The 18,320-nt window shown below is 38.6% G+C and overlaps 1 protein-coding gene across 6 annotated transcripts in view; it reads left to right on the top strand.

Moving 5' to 3' along the window:
• Positions 1 to 18,320, top strand: part of patj (PATJ crumbs cell polarity complex component) — a 316,611-nt gene that overhangs the window by 23,043 nt on the left and 275,248 nt on the right. For 4 of the 6 annotated variants that reach the window (XM_073063053.1, XM_073063056.1, XM_073063051.1 and 1 more), the window contains exons 9-12: positions 7,030 to 7,129; positions 8,676 to 8,764; positions 12,488 to 12,617; positions 15,077 to 15,184. In XM_073063053.1, the coding sequence (XP_072919154.1) occupies positions 7,030 to 7,129; positions 8,676 to 8,764; positions 12,488 to 12,617; positions 15,077 to 15,184 (427 nt within the window). The remainder of the gene's footprint in view (positions 1 to 7,029; positions 7,130 to 8,675; positions 8,765 to 12,487; positions 12,618 to 15,076; positions 15,185 to 18,320) is intronic. The other 2 variants (XM_073063055.1, XM_073063054.1) reach the window with 2 other exon arrangements.

The raw sequence follows: 18,320 nt of genomic DNA, 5'->3' as shown, positions 1-18,320 counted from the left end.
GCATGCTGAGAAACAGCAATGCAGCATAGAAAGAGGCTCTTTGGCCCACCGAGTCATTACTGACCATCAACTAATCCTTTATGCTAACCCTGCATTAATCCCAGAATATATTCTCCCTACATTTTCATAGATCGTACCAAGATTCTACTACTCACCGACACTTCTATATTTATAGTGGGCAATTAGCTATCAACCCACCCATCTTTGACATTTGGGAGGAGACTAGAGCAGGTGGAGGAAAGCTGGTAATCACAGAGCGAAGGCACAATCTCTACACGTACAGGACCTGAGGCCATGATTGAACTTGGGTCTCTGGTACAGTCAGGACAGTGGCATTGCAAGCTGCACCATTGTGTCACCCAATAATTTTGCCATGTTTGGGTTTAAGCTCATTGCTGTGAGCCTGGTGCAAGTAGGAAAGGCAGTTTTCAGTTTAAACATTTGAGTTGGCCTCCTGCTATTTTCCTTAATACTGCTTTATTAATCTGACTGATCCATTTCACTCGGGGTTTCTGGGTAAATCGCCTTGCTTTGATGGATGTGAGTGTCAAATTATTCTTTTGATATGTAAACTAAGTTTTTGCTTCTCTGAGTTAATGGGCATATGTTGTTGAACTTTAAATACTGCTGTAAAGTTCTGTGTTTGATTTTAGAAATTCCATAAGTATGTATAGCAGATTAATGTTAGATGTACCCTGTGTTTGTCCTTGTGAAGCTTATAGCTACATTAATTATCTTCTGTGGTGAATGGTTAGGATTGCTTCTGTTTCCATCATGGGATGAATACATTCTGCAGAGCAACTTGGGGTTCTACATTCTTTACAGGGGTTGCCAGTATTCAGAGAACTGGACTAAATTATTGTTGATAAATTTCACTGGAGTCCCCGAATTCTCATTTTGGTATTAGGAAAGAGGTGCACGTGATCAAATTGATCCATCACTGTGTCTGAGATCCTTGCTCCTTGTACATATGTAGCAAGAATGAGCAACCAATCCATGCCACTGTGAGCAGCAAAGGACTAAATTAAAATGTGGAACGGAAACTTAATAACCTTTGGATTGTTACCTGAGCCTCTTGCAAATTGGCACAGGGTTAATGAGATCAGAGAGTTAAATGCATGGCTCTTGGATTGTTGTGGGAGAAGTAGGTTTGAATCTGTGGGACATTGGCACCAGGATTGGGGAAAGAGAGAGCTGTTCCGATGCAACAAGCTCCACCTGAACTAGGCTGGGATCAGGATCGCACAACTAAGGTTGTCGATAGGGCTTTAAACTAAGTCGTAGGTGGTTGAGCTCAACTTGGAGAAGAATGGACAAAGTAAAAGGGAAGGGGAATGCTGGACAGGTTACTGAAGTCTCCAGAATAAAGAATAAGACCAAGTTTAGAAAGGGATAAAAATTTAATTTCAGGCAACATGGAGATAAAATTGAGAAGAAGGGTGGTAAATGCAGAACTGAAAGTGTTATATTTGAATGGATGCAGTATATGAAATAAGGTAGAGCAGTGAGAAATCAGCAGATATGATGTTGTGGACATTACTGAGTCGTGGCTGAAAGAAAATCACGGTTGAGAGCTAAACATCCTAGGATGCAAATCCTATTGAAAAGGTGGGCAGAGGGGTTGGGGTTGTTCTGTTGATTTTTTAAAAAAAGAAATAAAGTTCTTAGACAGAATTGACACAGGATCAGAAGATGTTAAATCCTTATGGGCAGTGTTATGAAATTGCAAATGTAAAAAGACCCTGATGGGTCTTTAGAGACATCCAAGCAGTAGCCAAGGTATGGGGTACAAATTACAATGGGAATGTGAAGAAATATAAAAAGGGCAGTGCTTGGATGCTCATGGGGAGGGGGTTCAATATGAAGATACTGTAGTTAGGAAAAATTTGTAGACATCTACATAATGGTTTTTTAGAGGAGCTTGTGGTTGAGCCCAGCAGAAAAAAGTAAATTCTAGATTTGTTGTTGTGCAATGAACCAGATTTCATTAGGGAGTCTATGGTAAAGGAACCCTTTCGAGAGAGTGATCATTATATGGTAGAATTTAACCTCCAGTTTGAGAGGGAGAAGTTAAAATCAGATGTATCGGTTTTACATTTGAGTAAAGGTAACTACAGAGGCATGAGAGAGGCGCTGGCCTAAGCTGATTGAAAGGGGACACCAGCTGGATGACCAGAGGGCATTAATAGTTGAAGTTTCTGGGAATAATTCAGCAGGTATAGGATTGGTTCATTTGAAAGAAGGAGAAGCATTCTAAAAGAAGGTTGAGGCAACTGTGGCTGATGAGGGAAGTCAAAGACAACATAAAAGCAAAAGAGGGCATACAATGTTACAAAATTGGTGGGAAGCTAGAGGATACTTTTAAAAGCCAACAGAAGTCAACAATAAAGCACTGAGAAAGATGATGAATAGTGTTAACTACCCAATAATATATAACAGGATACCAAAACTTTTTTCAGATTACTGTATAAAGTGTAAAAGTGAGGAAAGAGTGGCATTGGGCTGTTGGAAAATGACACTGGAGAGGTAGTAATGAGATACAAAGAAATGGTATTTGAATTGAATAAGTATTTTGCTTCAATCTTCATTATGGAAACCACCATTAGCATGCCAGAAATTTGAGAGAGTCAGGGCACTATTACTAAGGATTACCGGTAGGTGTTTGGGAAGGTGAAAGGTCCAAAGGTAGATATGACACTTGGACCAGATGGAATACACACCAGGATTCTGGAAGAAGCAGCTGAAGAGATTGTGGAGGCATTAGCAGTGATTTTTCAAGAATCACTAGATTCTGGACTGGTTCTGAAGGACTGGAAAATCACAAATCACACTGGACTCTTTAAGAAGGATTATTGGAAGTTGAGTTATTAGTAAGGAAGGCAAGTGCAATGTTAGCATTCATTTTGAGAGGACTAGAATATAAAAGCAAGGATTTAATGCTGAGACTTTAAGGCATTGGTCAGATGTCACTTGAAATAGTATGAGCAGTTTTAGGGTTCATCCCGACGTAAGGATGCGCTGACATTGGAGAGGGTCCAGAGGAGAATTACAAGGTTGATCCCTGGAATAAAAGGGTTAATGAATGAGGATCATTTGATGGTTCTGAGCCTTTACTTGTTGGAGTTTAGAAGTATGACAGGAAACTCATTGAAAACTACTGAATATTGAAAGGTCTGGATGGGATAGACCTGGAGAGAATGTTTTCAGTTGTGGGGAGAGTCTAAGACTAGAGAGCACAGCCTCAGAATAGAAGTGCATTCCTTTAGAATAGGGAGGAGGAGAAATTTTAGCCAGAGGATGGTGAATCTATGAAATTTATTGCCACAGATAGCTGTGGAGACCAAATCATAAAGTATATTTAAAGTGAAGTTCTTGACTATTGAGGGTGTCTAAAGTAATGAGGAGAAGGCAGAAGAATGGAGTTAAGATGGAAAATAAATAAATCAAGCATGATCAAATAGTGGAGCAGACTCAATGAGCTGAGCAGCCTAATTCTCCTTTTGATCTGCGTTGTTTTTTTTTGAAGAATTCTCTTCAGTCTATTGGGTGTTTGGTCCAGCATCTGATCTATCCGATATTTTAGTGTAGGCCTTAATAACAACACTATATTTAATTTTACTATTGATTCTATCATATGGATCAAGTTCTGCATGCTGTGAATTACAGAATAAACTTTAGTTCTGCTTCTCTTTTAACTTTTGTTTCTCTCTTTTTATTAGTTTGTAAATAAGGTTAGGAAAATTCTCAGTGTTTTTGCATTTTATTGGAGCTATTATTGTATTTGTCCATTGCAAGAATCAGCAATTATGAGACCTGCAACTTTTTTCCTCCTTTCAAGGCTTTGTTGTAGTTAGGAATCGGATTAATGCGAATCTAGAGTTGCGCTACAACTTTTGTTTCCATTTCATCCATCTACATTGAAATTGACTTTGTGTCCCAGAGATGACAGAACAATGTTCCAGTATAGCTTATTTCTTGAAATCTGTAATATACCTCATGAAAAAGGTCAGACATTAATGTTACATCCCCAATTAAAAATAAAAACTTAACAAAGTTAATAGTCTTTGAACTTGTATTTTAAATGATGATACTTATTAAAATTGTTGTAAGAATATAAATACAAGTGCTATGTATGTTATCAATTAATTGATTACCGATGTAACCTGGGAGGGGCATAAGCTACTGTGATTTCAATGACAGAAAAAGAGATTTAATTGAAATGACCAAACGAATTCGTTGAACTAATAATTGAACACACATTTATGTTAATACCCACATGGTTATCAGCACCTAATATTTAAACAAACTCCCATTTGTTGGCCCTGTCCATTAATCCCCATTTAAGTGGAAGTTGATAGATAGTGAGAGGTCATTTTCTCAGACTTTTGAGTCCACATCCACGGCAGAGGATTGGAGGTAAGTATTTGGTGTTTTAGGACTGATGATTGAGCTTTGTAATTAATTGAAATACTCTCCTCTGGAAAGCTGTGGATATTGAATCAATGTACGTATTCCATGCTCATTTATTGATCAACTTAGCTCATTACACTGTCCCAATTCCCATTTTCTTGCCTAAGGATCCTCTTTAAAGAAAAATAATTTAAAAAAAAAACAAAGAAAGGGAATTTGGTAGTTTAGTCTCTAAATAACATCAAAAGTAACTCAATTTTTCCAATGCAAAAAGTTCTAGACTTAGTTGTATAATTAAATACTAAGTTATCTGAACCTTATACATACCAAGGAGGAGAAATCGGGCTCTCAGTCTGCCATACACTGAGTATTGACTGATCAATATTTTAACTCCATTCTTTTTTGTTACATATTCTTTCACATGGTCATCAGCAAAAAATGAATTGATTTGAATAAAAATTTCATTAAAAGCTTTGACTACTTGTAGAATCTCATTAAAATAATTACAGACACAAGGGAAAATCTGTAGATGCTGGAAATCCAAGCAACACGCACAAAATGCTGGAGGAACTTAGCAGGCCCAGCAGCAGATATAGAAAAAAGTACTGTCGACGTTTCAGACAGAAAACCCTTGGCAGAACTGGGGGGAAAAAAGCTGAGGAGTAAGTTTAAAAGTTGGGCAGAGGGGAGAGAGAAACACAGGTGATAGGTGTAACCTGAAGGGGGAGGGATGAAGTAAAGAGCTGGGAAGTTGGTTGGTGAAAGAGACTGAAGGCCATGGAAGAAAGAAAAGGTGGGAGAAGCACTAGAAGGAGGTGATTGGCAGGCAGGGAGATAAGGTGAGAGAGGGAAAAGGTGAAGAAATGGGTGGCATTACCGGAAGTTTGAGAAATCGATGTTCATGCCATCCAAACGGAATATAAGGTGTTTTTCCTCCAACCTGAGTGTGGCCTCATCACAATAGTGGAGAAGGCCAAGGATAGACATATCAGAATGGGAATGAGAAGTGGAATTAAAATAGGTGACCACTGAGATATCCTGGCTTTTTATGGTGGATGGATTGTAGGTGCTTGGCGAAGCGGTGTACCAATCTCACCGATGTACAGGAGACCACACCAGGAGCACTGGACACAGTACGTGACCCCAACAGATTCACAGGTGAAGTGTTGCTTCACCTGGAGGACTGTTTAGGGCCCTGGATGGTAGTGAAGGAGGAGGTGAATGGGCAGGTGTAGCATTTGTTCTACTTGCAAGCATAAGTGCCAAGGGAGAATGGACAAGGGAGTCATGTAGATTGAAAAGCCTCATCTATACCTCTTCCCACCCTGTTACTTGGAAAAACACTATCCCCCTTCTCTCAATCCTCCGTCTCCGCCGCATCTGCTCTCAGGATGAAGATGAGGGCGGGAAGGGATATAGATGAGGCTTTTCATTCTTGAGCAAAGGGGATGTCCTATTTCAAAGAAAGAGGCTTCCCTTCCTCCACCATCAATGACTCCCGCAACCATATCTCTTCCATTTCACGCACATCTGCTCTTACCCCATTCTCCCACCACCCTACCAGGGATAGAGTTCCTCTTATCCTCTCCTACCACCCCACCAGCCTCCATGTCCAGCACATAATTCTCTGAAGCTTTCACCATCTCTAACGGGATCCCACCATTAAGCACATCCTCCCCCTCCCACTTTCTGCTTTCTGCAGGGATCCCTATGTGACTCCCTTGTCTATTTGTCCCTCCCCACTGATCTCCCTCCTGCAACTTATACTTGCAGGTGCTACATCTGCCCCCCACATCTCCCTCACTATCATTCAGGGCCCTAAACAGTCCTTCCAGATGAGGCAACTCTTCATCTGTGAGTCTGTTTGGGTCAGCAACTGTATCTAGTGCTCCCGTTGTGGCCTCCTGTATATTGGTGAGACCCGTAGTAGGTTGGGAGACCGCTTCGCCAAGCACCTACGCTTCATCCACCAGAAAAAGCAGGATCTCCTAGTGGCCACCCATTTTAATTCCACTTACCATTTTTTCCATTCTGGTATGCCTATCCATGGCCTCCCCCACTATCATGATGAGGTTGAAGGAACAACACCTTGTATTCCATTTGGCTATCCAACCTGATGGCATGAACATTGATTTCTCAAACTTCCTGTAATGCCCCCCCACCCCACTCTCCTTCACCATTTCCTGCCCCCCTTTCCCTCTCTCACCTTATCTCCTTGCCCGCCTATTGCCTCCCTCTGGTGCTCCTCCCCCCTTTTCTTAGTTCCATGGCCTGCTGTCTCTTTCACCAACCAACTTCCCAGCTCTTTTACTTCATCCCTTACCCTCCAGGTTTTACCTATCACCTTGTGTTTCTCTCTCCCCTCTCCCCACCTTTTAAATCTACTCATCAGCTTTGTTTCCCCAGTTCTGTCGAAGGGTTTTGGCCCAAAACATCGACTTTACTTTTCTCTGTGGATGATGCCTGGCCTTCTGAGTTCCTCCAGCATTTTGTGTGTGTTGCTCACCTCTGTAATTGTCAGGTTGATTATAAGGATATTCTGTATATTTTTAAAATGACTTTATGTGCTCCATAGAAGATGAGATTCATGAAAATTTTTATTGAAATGCTTTATTTTAGATTTCTTCAGCTGATTATGAAATTAGTGATGTTGAACTCAAAAGAGATGGACAAAGCCTGGGCATTACAGTTGTTGGTTATGTTGGTGCTTCTCAGAGTGGTGAGTTCACAATTCAAAAAAATTATGGATGAAGACGATATAAAGCCATGGGTTTATTTAGATTAGAAGAAAATAGCCTGTGATGTGATCCAAAATAAATCACCCTGTCTCTTTTTGTTCTACTCTTTACACTGATTCAAATATTTCTCCACACTTCCTTGAGTGATACGTGACTGATATTTGTGATATTTATGAAAATTATCATATTTCTCTGGCTCTGAAAGGGTATGAATGGTAACCTAAAAGCTGTTGCGAAATTTACGTGATGATTGAGAACTTCATAGATGAGGTTAACACCACAGCTTTCTTGGCTTTTTCCGTGTATAGCTGTAAGGGAACTGATATTGTTGGCCTTTATTAATGGATTGCTTGCTCATGTTACTGTGTAACAGAGCAATTGCGGTCTTTCTACGTATTTCTTAAAGTGTCATAAAGTAATACAGGAATTACTCTTCCTGTTATAGGGGAATGTTGTCAGTGAATCAATGGATGGTGTGTTGGTTGGATGAGTGTGAGAGAATGCTCCCACTGAGTGAGAAATACTTGGGTCAACTGGTGAAGAAAAATGTCTACATGAGACATGTTTTTGTGTAGTGACTATGGCGGATTGTTGTTATAGAAAGCCTTTTGCAATAGTCAGTGTTTCTGGAACAAATTTACCGTGGAGATCTTTGTAAAGGCATGTTTTGTAAAACTATGAACCATGAGGAACTTTGTAGTGCAAGCAAATGCTCATGCATGCTCTAGTAGGCTGAAGGAAAAGTAGATGATGTCTTCATTCCTTTGACATCCCAAGAAGAAATTCAGAATGATGCAAAGGTTTGAAGTATAGAGTGACTGACCATGACCTTGATCTTTATGGACAAAGGACACATATCAGGTTATTTCTGAAGTTATAGGTGGCCACAGACCTCAGAGAGGATAATAAATACTGTTCGAATGTTGGTTCTTTGAAAATAGCAAGGTTTGGGAAAACAATGTTAACAAATCCTAGTGCTTATGTGAGTAAATAAGTACTGTTGTTTTGTGACTGCAAAAGAGTTGGAGCTGGCTTGAGAGGTTGAAAATCTCTCAGTAAGTGAAGTTTGTGTGTTGGAATATAAAATGGTTCAGGATCAGGCCCTTCAGCCCATTATGTCTCTGCCAACTAATTCAAACTAGTTTGGAGATATAACAGTTCAAGTTAATCTGCCTGTTTGTGCTCAATATCCTCCATTCCTTGCCTGTCCCTGTCCCTTTGCCTGTCCAAGTGCCTATTTAAATGTTGCTATGGTAAACTATTAGAATTGCTGGTGAAATTATTAAACAGTATAATTCAGGTTAGCTGGTGTTGCAGTGAGATCAGCACCGGGCTCGAGAACGGAGGTTCCTTAGTTCGATCCAGTGACAGGCCGTCCTGAGCGTGCTGTCCATCCGTGCCAGGTTGATGTCGAGCTCGCAACTCGGCCTCGTAAAAACACACTGCCACCCTGCACAATGTAGCCTTCCTCGGACCCTGAGAGACAACATTCATTCATTCATTATAATTCAATACTATAATTTACAGATACATCTGGAATTTTTGTGAAAAGCATAATACCAGGGAGTGCTGCAGAACAAAGTGGATGCATTCAAGTTCAAGATAGGATTATTGCTGTAAGTAACATCTTATACCTTGAATTGTAGTTCTTCTTATTTGTCAATATTTCTGACATTGGATTGTGGGTTATTCTTCATAGTCACCCTAATTAATAAAAACATCACTTGAAATACCCAGAGTGAGAAGCAAACTTCTCAAAGAACTTAGCAAGTCATGCTACATCTGTGGAGGCAAAGGGATGGGTGATATTTTGGGTGAAGACCCTGCATCAGGACTGAGTGTGTGGGGGGAAGATAGCCAACCTATGGAGTTGAGACAGTGGTTCGCAAGTGATAGGTAGAATGATCTGAGAAGGTAAGTGATTGCTGAGATGGAGGCAGATGGGGGAGGGGGAGGAATGGCTGCTAGGTAGAGACAGATAAGGTTAAAAATGTTCTCCCCTCCCCCACCTGACTGCATCAGTTCATCATCCTACTTCCTACCTTGTTCCAGCTATTGCTTCCCAGCCCCTGTGTCACCCTCTGTCCCACTGTTTTTCCTATCCTTCTTCTATATCTATCTAACTCTTGATGAAATAAATGATGAAATGAAAGAGAACACTGTTAACTCCTGATGAACGGTCTCATCCCGAAGCAGATCATTCCTTTGCCTCCACAGATGCTGCTGCACCTACTGATTTCCTTCAGTCGTTTGTCTTTTGCTCCAGGTTCTAGCATCTGCTGTCTGTTGGATCTCCAATAGAGATAACTGGCCTTTCAACCATTTTAGACATTAAGTTGTAAAAATTGCTCATCATTTCTTTTATGTTTTATCATTAACAACCATTCTGTTGGATCTAATTTGCACTTGCATATCACTTAGTTTATTATTAATACAGAATTCGGATTCTTTGACAGCTTTTGTTTAATTTTACAGTTCAGTTATACAAAAATACATCAAATAGAAGATTGTGTGGTTTGACGAAGCATTTTTTAAAACATTTTTCCAGCATGTTTATTGTCCTTGTTGATTGATGCCATAAAATCAAGAATTTACTTGGTTCTAAACTTAGGAGATAGTATTATTTAGTATTTTAATTATTTGAAGGCAATAGCTTTAGTTCTATATCCTCATGCAAGAGGTATTTCATTGAATGATGTATTTATTAAACAAATGAAATCATTGGTCAATATCGTAAAAATGATTATTTGTTTTATTCATTTTTGTTAACGGCTGAGACTGGGAAGAACAATATTTCCTGCAATTTCTATGTTTGTACTCACCAGCAATGAAGGATTTGCTATGTATTTTAACGTTGAGGTAGTGTGTGACGAATGGAGTAGGCAGATAGTGGTAATGCCATGCACCTGAATCCTTTGTCCTCTTTAAAATGATAGCAGTTGCAGATTAGAATGTTTTATGGGAAGAGCCAAAGTGAGTAAGTAGTCATTTTGTAGATGGTACACATTGCCGTCTCTGTGTGTCATAGGGTGTGAATGTTTATGTTACTTGTGAAACAGGCTGCTTTGCGCTGAATGGTGTCGAGCTTGAGAATTGTTGGAGTTGCACTCATCCAGACACATGGAAAGTACTCCATCACACCACCAATTTGTGCCCTGTTTAATATCCAGCCAGTGACCTTTTAATGTACACATAATTTGTGCCTTTTCCAGTTGAACAGCTGAAATAGCCATAGATTATGTGACTACATAATCTCTCAGGGTGTTGTCACTTGGTGATGGCAGTAAAGTCCATTGAGTCCATGCTGAGCTGGGAGATCCACTTCTCATTCTGCCTCTCACTTTATGCCAGCTATTGCTGGTGTTTGTATCAAGGGCCCATTCAATTGACTGAGGTTGCTGACTTTGATTGAAAAGTTAAGTGCCTATATTTTAATTAATACCGAGGTTTGAAATTTATTTAGTTCAACTAAAAGTGTTTCAATTTATTAATTTTAAATCATTTTAATTTTTTTTGTTTTTAATTAAATATATTTAATCAGATTTTAATTCCCTTCATTAACAGAGATATTTAGAAAAGCTGAAATTCTCTTGGCAGCATTAACCGTAGAAAGGCATTCTTGGGAGCTGGGCCTCAATTTGACATATAAAACCCAGTTGTCACCAGTTTCAGCTGTAGCTGTTCTGCAAAATAGTTGTCTGCCTGTGATGACCTGGTTTCAGATTGAGGTCAATTTGCCTTCTAGGATGGCAAAAAGTTAATGTGACTTGTCAGCATCATTTGGAGGGTAAATATGGGCACAGCAACACAGCTAGCAGACCTTCTGCCTGTGGCTTTAGGCTTCAGTCCTGATCTCTTGTTTGATTAATGTAGAGTTTTGCACAATCTCTCTATGCCAGTGTGGTTTTCCTGTAGTTGTTCTGGTTCCTTCTTGCATCCCAAAAGTGTGTTCATTGATATATTAATTGGCTGCTGTGAATTGCCTCTAGCATGGAGTTAAGTGGTAGAATCTTACAGGTGTTGGAAGTGAGGGGTTAATAAAATGGGATGTGGTGTAGATGTGAAAGGGTGCCTAATGGTTCCTGTGGACTTTGTATGCAAAGGGGCCTGTTTCTGAGTTGTATGACTTTGACTGTATAACTTCCACTCTAAGTGAGGCATTGTTGAAATGAGCATTATTCAGCCCATTAATTTATCTTCAGTTAGTTTACAGTATTTAATCCTTTGGTAGAAAATCACTTTAAATTGTTAGGTATTACATGATATGAATGAAATTACATAGTCTATGATAAATTATTGATCTGATAATATTTCCATTGATACTGTCAGGGTCTTGAAAATTCTTAATTGGAGGTCACTCATAGTTGTTCCAGTACTTATGCTGATATTCTGAGAATGGCATTCCCCTCCCAGCTGAATGAGCTGTGATGAATGACATTATGTTTCAGTTTGGAGTTTGCCTAGTGTTAGCCTTTACGTAAGCCAGACATCTTCACTAATGCTAATATTTAGTTAATAATTTCCTTTTTTATTCAAATATTGGAGAACATGACCCATGTTTTGAACAAAAAAATCAGGATGTTGCTCTAGCTTATTAAGTTAAAGTATCTCAAGCTTGTTATTAATACTTTTGAAGCATTTTAGGATTTTTCAGATATTTAACATTATTAATTAATTAGTTTAGGATTAGTCAAGGTGGATACTTGAAAAGACAATTTGCATTTCATAACTTGGAGGATATTTTCTAATGCTCTGTGTCTCTGACTTTTCATGTTACTTCATTTTATTGACTGTCTCAGAAACATTCAAAGCATTTAAATGAAAAAAAAGTGTATAAACATGGCAACTCTGGTCGTGAGTTAACCTCCTTTCAGAAGTTTTTGAGAGGATTTAGTTTTGACTGATCTATGTGATGCCATTTTCACATTAGGAACACCTCATGAGGTCTTGCTGTAGAAAATCTCCTAACATTTATACAAAGACGGTCACTGGAGAAGGTCACACATTTCTGACAAGACTTTTTTTCCTCTCAGAAGTTCGGTACCAATGTAAAAGAAAACAGTATACTTAATTTTCTTATTATTTTTAAATTCAACATATTTTGAAATACTTGTTTGAGAGGAGCATGGAATTGTCAATAGCAGCATCTGGATTTCAGTGGGTACTCCAGAAATTGTGTGGTTTGTGGTATAGTGGTGGTAAATTTGCTCACATTAAAACAGCAATGGCAAAAATTCAGGCCATTTGATTATGTTTGTGTGGTTTTGTTTTCTCATATGAAGAACTTTAATTTCTGAGTTATGTGGAGATTTATTTCATTTTCATTGATGTTTTTGTAGGTTGATGGAGTTGACATTCAAGGATTTACCAACCAAGAAGCAATTGATGCTTTACGAAACACTGGAAACACTGTCAACCTTACCCTAGCCAGGAAGAAAAGCGTTAATGTCTACGAATCTTTTGAAAAGGGTAATTTATATTGTACTTTCAACTTGAATAAAATTTAACTGCTTATGTAAAATTCCAAATATATTCACTGTTACTTTTCTAAAGAGATTGATTTGGACAAAATGATTATCTTTTACATTAAGTTACAATAACCAGATATTGTTAATGCTGGAAAAATAACCTAAAATCACATATAATCATTGAATCATTGTCTCAAAAGAATAAATTTGACTTCGGCTTCCCTTCAACTAATTGATTTGTTGGGTTTGGAAATTCTGCAGAAATGTGCCGTGCTTTAAGATGTTACATTTGTTTAATTATTTTGGTTTTCTTATGCTTGGAATAGAAAATATTTTGGAGTTCAGGAATTCTCTTTTATTATTGTCTCTAATGCTTTGTTGTAAAATAGAATTGTGTATACCCGTGGTTCTGATTTATCATTTGTTGTTCTTGCCTGGCTTATGAACAGCATTCACCCTTACCTAAGCAGATCCATTTATTTATGTGATGAATTAAGGAAGTATTCAAGAGTAATTGAAAGCAGAAAATGCTGGCAGTGCTCAGATGATATCTATGGAAAGGGAAGAATTGATTTCAGATTGGTGACCTTCACAACTGGGAAAAGCTAGAAAATAAGTTTTATGATGCAGCGAAAGGACAGAGAAGAAAAATAAAATGATGGTCCCTGATGAAATGGAAGGAAGGAGAAATTCAATTTATAGAGGAAAAAAGGGTTGGTAATGAGACGAGAAAAAGAACATTAGATAAGCATCAAGAAGCTGAAAGTATGAATAGCAGAATCATTATCTGAGGGATGCATGAAAGCAAACCTATCAGAATTGGAAAGGACATAGTTCAGGAGCAGTCAACTGTAATGGAGGGGAGTCCGCACTGGCAAAAGGAAGGCATAGGAACAGGTGTTGGATAGGGAAGCTGATAATAAGAGAAAATATTGGAATTCTTAAAAAGGGAATGGGGTAAGAAGAGGAATAAAGTTAGTTGTGAAATGGAGTGAGTTCACTGGAAGGTAATTACTGGACAGTTTACAGAAATGAAGATAGAGAAAATGAGAAAGAAAATCAATAAGTTAACATGGGATGAAGAAATGAAGCTTAAAATTGGCAGTAACGTTGATAATCTGTTCCTGCTTGGTGCAAGAGCAGGAAATATGCCAAGGAAACATTGGAGCAGATCTGTTCATGATTGTCACAGTGAAGCATAACTGCTAACCACCATAGCTTACATTGCTTAATCTTTTACTTGCAAGGTGTGAATGCAGTCAAAAGAGTAATTGTGCAATGTAGGAACAAGTTCAGTCGGGTGGAGGATGATAATGTTTGCAATAAACTTGGACTAGTTTGACCTCATTTCAAAAAAAAAACTGTGAGCCCTCAGACCGTTCTGTTTGAGAAAAGAGGTTTCTGAGGGATTGGACACTTTTGTTTTAAATTAGAATGTTTGACTAAAAAATTTTTACCATTTAAATTGATGAATTTGAAATGTTGTTGATTAAATGGGAAGAGGAATATATGTAAAAAAAAAGGTGGCAATATAGAACAAAATCCATGGGGCAAGAACAGAAACAAGCTGAAATAATTGCATTTACCATTTAAACTTTTCCAAATTTTTTCCAGTGGGTATTTACCACTTTTGTTAACAATGGTGTAACTTGTGGTTCAGTCTATAATCCCTTCATTGAAATTTATTGTACATTCAGTCCATTGTGCCCATATGGGCCGAGAATGGATTCTAGGTTAATTCTACGTTCCCGATTTTGGCCTGGAGCCATCATATCTGTTGTTTATTAGGTTGGATTATGGGGTTGCAGTAGTGTAGGATGTGAGTGGAAGCTAAAGATGTGAAGTACTCTACCATGAGTGATGTGGGAACAGAGGTACATCAGTACTTGTACCTGTATCTTACATCGAGCCCACTTTTAATTGTGCGATTCCATGCTATACTTACACCATGATTAGTTTAAACACCACCTTCATTAAAATATAAAATTAGAGGTTCAGATAGAAATGGAGCAGATGTACTACAAATCGGTAATTAATAAATTGATTTCATCTCATAAAAATTACAGCATTGTATGGGACTCCTCAAGATAATCGTGGGTACCGTCTGAATTGCCCAGGAATTCAGATATGGCATCAAACAGTATTATAAATAAAAATGATATTTCAAGGAAACATGGAAAGCACATCTTTTTAATTATGTATTATCATTGCTCATTTCTCGAATTAGCACATCTCTTTCCTTTAAAGAGAGAAATAATTTTAAAAATCATACAGCTTTTGTTTGCACCGTTAAGGCATCTTGCACTAAATGATATCACATGCAGCAGAAAATGTAGCTCAGCAGAGATGTGATAAAGAATGTGAACACATACCAATATAAGATTATTCTAAAATAGTCCAATAAGAAGAGATTCTTAATTTGGAAGATAAAAGTAAATATATTGTTTTTCTTTTTGACAGCAGAATTAGCACACATGACAAATGCACTCATCACTGAAAACAGTTTTTACTCTGCAGTTGAAGAGGAAGAAAATGCAGATGTAAAGAAGCAGGACTTCAAAATTGATGGTATGTGCAGTTTATCCAGATATGTAAGTACAGGCATCACAGTGCAGTATTGAAGAATACTGAGGGATATACATGTACTTTTCCACAATTTATTGTCACAACTGACACTATTGATAGTACCAGCACACTGTCAGAATATGTCAAGAGTGCAAACAAAGCACTTGAATTAACTTCCAAAGGAATACAAGTCAGAAGTAAACAAAAGAAGCTAAATTTATCAGACAGATTTATTTATCACATGTACATTGAAACATACAGTAAAATACTTTGCTTGTGTTAACAATGAACATATCAAAAATGTACTGGAGGCAGCTTGAAAATATCATGACATAATCCAGAGCCAACATAGCATGTGAGCCAGTCGAAGGTGGGTGTCGGGGCTTTGCTGGCCATTCATTACAGTGGACTCTTAAACTCCTTGCAGTAAAAGGACTGCAGTGCAGAAGAGCCACCAAGAACATTCCGGAGGCTGTTGAAACGGCCTTGTGGTGGCTGTGGATCCAGAGGGGGGATCAAGTCGGGGTTGCCCGGGCGAGCGTGTCTGATGATTAAAGACCCAAAACATCCTACGACCCCGGGTTCATCACTGAAGACATATCCAAGTAGCACCAGAAGGTGTATTCTACAACTACAACTACTGTCCACAATGTTTAGCAGATCAACACAAGCAGCAGCAACAATAACAACAAAACAAAGCAGTACCAACTAAAGAAGCACTTTTCCTAACCCCCCCTTCATACGCACAGACAGACCTCCAACCCCAGGACAGGCCATCATCGGACTAACAGTCCTTGTCCCCGGACTCTCAGACTCACAGACGTTGGGCCTCCAACCTCCAGCAAACAGCCCAGACTCTCAGATATTGAGCATCTGACTGTCCCTGGACTTGCCAATCATGGGACTCTGACCTTCGGGCCTCTGACTACTCCAGAACTCTCCAATTACAGGGCCTTGACCCCCAGGACTCACCAATCATGGGATTTTGCCCTTCAGGCCTTAATTTCCAGCCTCATTTGGATTTCAGACCCCGGGACTCACTGATATGGGAGGCATTGACCCTTGTGCCACCTGACCGCATGGACCTCTGACCCGGGATTTGTTGACCTGAGGATCACTGGTCTCAATGCCTGCCAACCCAATGTCGGGGTTTGCTGGCCTTTGACTGTGGAGCACTCCACATGGACTCCAAACATCAGCTCCTGCTGCTGATTCTTCATTTACTACCCCTGATATCTAACTCTGCCTCATCCCTTCCTTAAAACTTAACCTGAACCCTCACTCCTTAAAACCATTGCTATGGACCTAATTTAATTAGTCGTGCAGACAACATTCCCTCTATTTTTTTTTCTATGAGAACGCGGTCCAGCCATTGCTCTGAGTAGGAAATTTTTACATGGCCTGAAAGCTTTATATTAACATCATATAAAAGAAAATTCCAGCTGCACAAAACAAAAACAAAGGCAATGTGCATGGGAGCATTTTACTGCATGTGCACACGTAGAGCTTTGAGGGAACAGTGAATACAGAGTATACATAAACTTCACGCAGGTGGTTTTGTTATTAGAAATAGATATAGAAACACGAGAGAACTTTGAAACATTTAGAAATAGAATAGTGCCATCAATCTCATGCGAATTTCTGGCCCATGACTACTCATAATGAAGAAAAAGCATTTATGGTCGCATTGAGAACCTTCAATTCCTTCACTGAGCATTTGCAGAAATACAGCCTGGATAGCAGAAAGAGCTCACCATTTCAAAGCTCAAACTTCAAAGATCAGTTTATTGTCAAAGTACCTATATGTAACCATATACAACCCTGAGATTAATTTTCTTGAGAGCATACACAATAAATAGCAGTAAAACTGTAGAATCAGTGGAAGGCCACACCCAGCAGGAGGGACAAACAACCAGTGTTCAAAAGACAAGAAAGTTGTGCAAGTACTAAAAGGAAGAAAATAAACAAAGAAGCAAGCAATATTGAGAACATGACATGAAGATTCCTTGAAAGTGAGTCTGTAGGTTGTGAGAACAGTTCAGTGATGGGATGAGTGATGTTATTCCCCCTCTGGTTCAAGATCCTGATGGTTGATGGATAATAGCTGCTCCTGAACTGGTGGTGTGGGTCCTGAGGCTCATTTACATTATTCCTGATGGAAACAGTGAGAAGAGAGCCTGGCCTGGATAGTAGACTACCCAGTAGCAATGTCCTGGCTCAGTCTGGCAGATTCTGCAGATCTCATATTGGTGTTATCAACCACCTCAGAACCTACAGAACTAGGTTTTAGCAAGTCACCTTGGGGGAGAAAAAATTAATTGTACTTGTAAGCAGGAATTTTATAAAATGGATCCAAAAATGAAATATGCATATAGAGTAATCACTTGATTATAATTACTCGGATTTGGAGGGTTGAGACAGAGAGCTTCGAAAAGCCTAAATTGGAAATTTATTTGGTGAAATTGATAACACTTTAAAGAAATCATAAATTTATTTCCAACCTTGGCACTCTTATTACTAGTAATTACTGAGTGAGGAATTGGAGTTTCAGCCAGACCTGACTGGATAGTGTTGTTTTACTCTTTGAAGGCATTAGTTGACAACTTTCATGATGATTTTATGTGCAAAGCCCCAAAACAAAGGCAGATTTTTTTTTGGATAATATTTTTTGGAAAATACTGTAATATTTTCATTGTGAAATTCCAAAATTCGAAAATCATAGTCAGTAACATATCATGTAGTGATTTTTCCATACTTTTTTAGTTAAACACAAGAATAGCCAAACTGATAATCTTAGTTAATATTATGATTTTCAAAAAAAATACAGAGACCTGCACTTGAAGAACAAACGCATATATATATATATTTAAAATGTTATGAATCCTCATCCTGATTCTTGATTGGGATATCAGTCTTTTTTCAGTTGTGTTTGTTGTAACCATAGGTTTATAAAACAGAAGATTGTCTTCACAGATTACTTGGTGATGTAGCGTTACTATCTAGTAAATGTAGTTTATTTACATTGTTGGAAAGGTTTTGATAAACTTCTGAAACTTTAAAAAGCAGCTTAGTGCATATGCAGATTGTACATCAGATTGTTATGGCAATAGAAGTTTTAAAATGGATCATTGGAGTCTGG

Source organism: Hemitrygon akajei, chromosome 12 (assembly GCF_048418815.1).
Source record: "Hemitrygon akajei chromosome 12, sHemAka1.3, whole genome shotgun sequence".
NCBI lineage: Eukaryota > Metazoa > Chordata > Chondrichthyes > Myliobatiformes > Dasyatidae > Hemitrygon > Hemitrygon akajei.
This window is presented reverse-complemented; position numbering and strand designations above follow the sequence as displayed.